This window comes from Castanea sativa, chromosome 2 (assembly GCF_040712315.1).
Source record: "Castanea sativa cultivar Marrone di Chiusa Pesio chromosome 2, ASM4071231v1".
In the NCBI taxonomy this organism is placed as follows: Eukaryota; Viridiplantae; Streptophyta; class Magnoliopsida; order Fagales; family Fagaceae; genus Castanea; species Castanea sativa.
Genome location: NC_134014.1, coordinates 36,567,581 through 36,571,854, shown reverse-complemented (window position 1 = coordinate 36,571,854; position 4,274 = coordinate 36,567,581). Strand labels below are relative to the sequence as shown.

Sequence of the window (4,274 nt, the reverse complement as noted above, 5' to 3'; positions counted from 1 at the left end):
AAAACATCGATAGAGAGGAAAGTGAGCCGAGCCAATAATAAGACAGTTGTGGCGTGAAATACTATAAGAAAGAATATTATGAGATATTATTATCGTATATACTATTCCTATATCCATTAGGAGTTACAAGTTAAGATCATTTACACCGACTTTTAATTTTTGTAACTGTTCATGAAAGAGACAAGAGGACTCGGTGGTATTTCCTACGACCAAAAGCCAAAACAAAGATCTGTAGCCATAGCTGTTAGAAGTTTGGTTGAGTAAAAGCGTTTGTGTATTATGTGTAAACAAAAAAGTGTATTGCCGTGTGGGATGTGATGCCTCATAGTTATTGTTCATGACAACAAAACAAAACACGCCCATTGCCCCAAACTCCCCCAAACTACTTCCACATATCCAATCCATCATCTGTCTCTCTCTCTTTAGCTCTCAACTCCATTACTGATCTGATCTCTTTGTCTCACCAATTATTCAGGTAAAGTCTTTTACTTTTTCTCCCAAGTTTTGGATTTTAAAATACACTTTTTTTGTATCCACAAGTGAATTCTAATTACTTGCTTTTAATTGGGTTTCAGTTTCAGAGCTTTTTTTTTGGGCTTTCAAGAATCATGTGAAAGTTCAAAACTTTGTGGCGTACTTGGAATCTGAGAATGTTTTCTTGGTGGGAAAGCTTAAAAAAGTGAAATCTTTTACAATTTAAAGTTGGGAGAGAAAAAGCAAAACTAGCAAAGAAAGCAATCTCAGAAAAGATCCACAGCCCCCAACCCAGAAGTTGAATTGTCAAGTAAGGATCGATGCTTAACCCTTAAAACTCTCTTTCTTTGTTTTTTTTTTTTTTTTGGGATAGTTAGCAAATATTATTAGATAGTTAATTTAAGCAATTCCTAATATTTATGCTGCTAATTTTTGTTAGTTGAAGTAGTTCATAGTTTTAGTTCTTTGCTATATAGTAAATTTGGGTTGTACTATGTTGAATTATAGGAGGGGAATGGCTACTCTAGTTGAGCCTCCAAATGGGATTAACCAACGAGGAAAGCATTACTACTCAATGTGGCAAACTTTGTTTGAGATTGACACGAAATACGTGCCGATTAAGCCCATAGGTAGAGGGGCATATGGGGTTGTTTGCTCTTCCATCAATAGGGAAACCAATGAGAAAGTTGCAATCAAGAAGATCAACAACGTGTTTGAGAATCGTATTGATGCGTTGAGGACACTGAGGGAGTTGAAGCTTCTTAGACATATTCGCCATGAGAATGTGATTGCTTTGAAGGATGTTATGATGCCAATTCACAGGACGAGCTTCAAGGACGTGTATTTGGTTTACGAACTTATGGATACGGATCTTCATCATATCATTAAGTCCTCGCAGCCGCTTTCCAGTGATCATTGCAAATATTTTTTATTTCAGGTATTAATAAGTTCTCTCAAGTAGTGGTATGGTGTTTTTTCAATTTTTACTATTTTCAGCTATGTTGGTTACTTGGTACTAATTTGGTAACCAAAGAATACATGATGATGAGGGACTATGTTTGTATTTGGTTCCTTGGTATGCAGATTAATACTAGTTTTCTGAAGTATGAATTTCGATTATTCTGTTCATAACAAATATTTGGCCAATTCTAATACTAGGATTAAATTACCCTCCAGTGGAATTTATTTAACAGAGAAACACTGTGTTTGATTGAAGTGTCAGATACAATCAATCGGAACAGACATAAAGATATAACTATTAAGTTCACATGTGTTGAATTGAAATCAGTCTTAAAGTGGTAACTGGTGAATACTGTACTACAATCAATGTTAAACCTTTAGCCGACAATGTGTGGTTTTGACATGGACAAAGCACGTACAAATCTTGGATATTCAATGGGTAGTTTCTGCTTTATAATTGGACTATTTGTGAATTCTAAATTCGTTTACATCTGTTTGGGTATCCATGTTTAATTGAATATACATACTTTCTCCACTTCTCCTTTAAATCCCTTCAATCCGTCTGTCATTGTGACAACTTTGATGCTCATATTAAACCCTTAGTTCTGATATTATTGGAGTTCCTGCTATATTACAATGTTATAGCAGTCAAGTGAAGCTCAAACATACTTAAGTCAATACATAGTTCTACGGTCCAGCATTGTTTATAAAAAAAAACTGTGCTCTTTTAACTGAACATGCTTGTCATTTCACTGCAAAGACCAGGGTCTTCTGTGATTCACTTGTTTTACTTTTCTAGAAGAGTGGCAAGTGCTTCTCTGCTCCTAATGTGGCTTCATCTTGTTTTAGAACAAACTAACTTTGTGGAGCATCTATAAACTGGATTAGAAAACCATTTATGCTAATTTTAAATGTGCCACATATAAAGCAATTTCAGAAAGATGCAGCAGTCCTTACATTTTCCTCTGTGCAACTTAATCAATATGCTTTCTAGAAGACTGATCTTGCATAGCTAAGATTTAATGCATGTGACATGTGTCACTATACAAAATTATAAATTAAATTTGAACTCTCTCTTTATTATTTTCTTTCTCAAGTATTTTTATTTTCAATATTCTTGGGACTAATTTACTTCACTCATTTTAGTTGCTTCGGGGGCTCAAGTATCTCCATTCAGCAAACATCCTTCACCGGGACTTGAAGCCTGGCAACCTCCTTGTCAATGCTAATTGTGACTTGAAGATATGTGATTTTGGGCTGGCAAGAACTAGTGAAGGCAATGGTCAGTTCATGACAGAGTATGTTGTCACCCGCTGGTATCGTGCGCCAGAGCTCCTCTTGTGCTGTGACAATTATGGAACCTCCATTGACGTCTGGTCTGTAGGATGCATCTTTGCTGAAATTCTTGGTCGGAAACCAATCTTCCCTGGAACCGAGTGTCTCAACCAACTGAAACTGATTATCAATGTTCTTGGCAGCCAGCATGAATCTCATCTTGAGTTCATTGATAATCCAAAGGCCAGGAAGTACATCAAAACACTGCCCTACTCTAGGGGAATACATTTTTCCCATTTATACCCCCAGGCTGATCCTTTAGCTATAGACTTATTGCAAAGGATGCTTATATTTGATCCAACTAAGAGAATTACTGTCGATGAAGCACTCCAACACCCTTATATGTCAGGGTTGTATGACCCCAGATCCAATCCTCCTGCCCAGGTCCCGATTAATCTCAACATTGATGAAAGTTTGGGGGAACGGATGATAAGGGAAATGATGTGGAATGAGATGCTGCATTACCATCCTGAAGCTGCTGCTGCCTATGCATAAGTGCTGCAAAAGCTTCCTTTGTGTTTTGTTGTATGATGTATCTGTGGAACTAGTTCTATTGCTCGGTAAGGGAACATGTCTTTCAGAATTGTGCTGTTAAAACTTCATAATTGCACCAAAGATTTTGTTTATCATATTGTTTATTAGTTTGAGTTTTTTTATATGGGAGTATGAGATTGAGACATGGCATCTTGGAACTTGTAAATAGTTGATGCTATTATTTCTAGTCTAGAATTGTCCACTCTTGTATGACATTATCCTTTAAAAAGTCAAAACAATGAAGAGTCATCAATAATTATGATTATAATTCTAGCAAGAGTTATTATCCTTTCCTTTTTTGGAAAATTGGATTCTCACAATCATTTACGAATTATGAACATCAAATTTTTCGTTTATGCTGATACAACTTGAATAGGAAAAGGTAAACTCTTTTTCTTTCTTTTTTTTTCTTCTTTTCTTTTTTCTTTTTTTTTAAGGAAAAAAGAGTATTAGGAAAAGGTATACTCAAGTATGTTTGATTTGTAAAAAATTTTGAGGTCGTGGACACAAATACTAAATACTTACTATATAATATTCCTCTCTAAAATAGTTATTATTTCTTTTGGTATCAGGGCCGAATTTAAAATGGATTATACTTGTGGATTTAATCTCAGCCCGCCGTATAGGTGAACCCAAACATTAGGGCTGAACAATGGACTGGACCAGTGCCTTCTTTAATCGTAAACTTACTTGGTTAACGCTCCCAACGACTTAATGAACCCCTCAGTTACAAGGCCCATGCAATTGGGGAGGAAATAGCAAATTAGCCATAATTTTCAAGCAATATAATTAGTAGTTAATGTTTACAAACTATATTTTTTACTAGCATCTCGAATCTAAAAGACTCAATTTTGGGTCTATAAATCGAGTCTTTGATAGTCGATTTTTATGGTCTAATTCTGTCTGACGTGGTATTTTTTCCACGTGGCGATTACTAGAAATCGAGTCTCTAAGACTCGATTTACATCCTA

General features: G+C 35.6%; 1 protein-coding gene across 1 annotated transcript; it reads left to right on the top strand.

Annotated features, from left to right (window-relative positions):
• Positions 1-239: 239 nt before the first annotated feature.
• On the top strand, positions 240-3,592 carry LOC142626172 (mitogen-activated protein kinase 7). Its single transcript, XM_075799957.1, has 4 exons — positions 240-475; positions 576-784; positions 982-1,411; positions 2,581-3,592. Exons 3-4 carry the CDS (start codon positions 989-991, stop codon positions 3,262-3,264), a joined length of 1,107 nt encoding a protein of 368 aa, XP_075656072.1. The 5' UTR covers positions 240-475; positions 576-784; positions 982-988; the 3' UTR covers positions 3,265-3,592.
• The last annotated feature ends 682 nt before the right edge of the window (positions 3,593-4,274 follow it).

Bases quoted from the DNA above. Each gene is read 5' to 3' on its own strand.
- LOC142626172 (XM_075799957.1), top strand. From the start codon at position 989: ATGGCTACTCTAGTTGAGCCTCCAAATGGGATTAACCAACGAGGAAAG. The intron at 1,412-2,580 runs GTATTAATAAGT...CACTCATTTTAG, and splicing joins GCAAATATTTTTTATTTCAG to TTGCTTCGGGGGCTCAAGTA.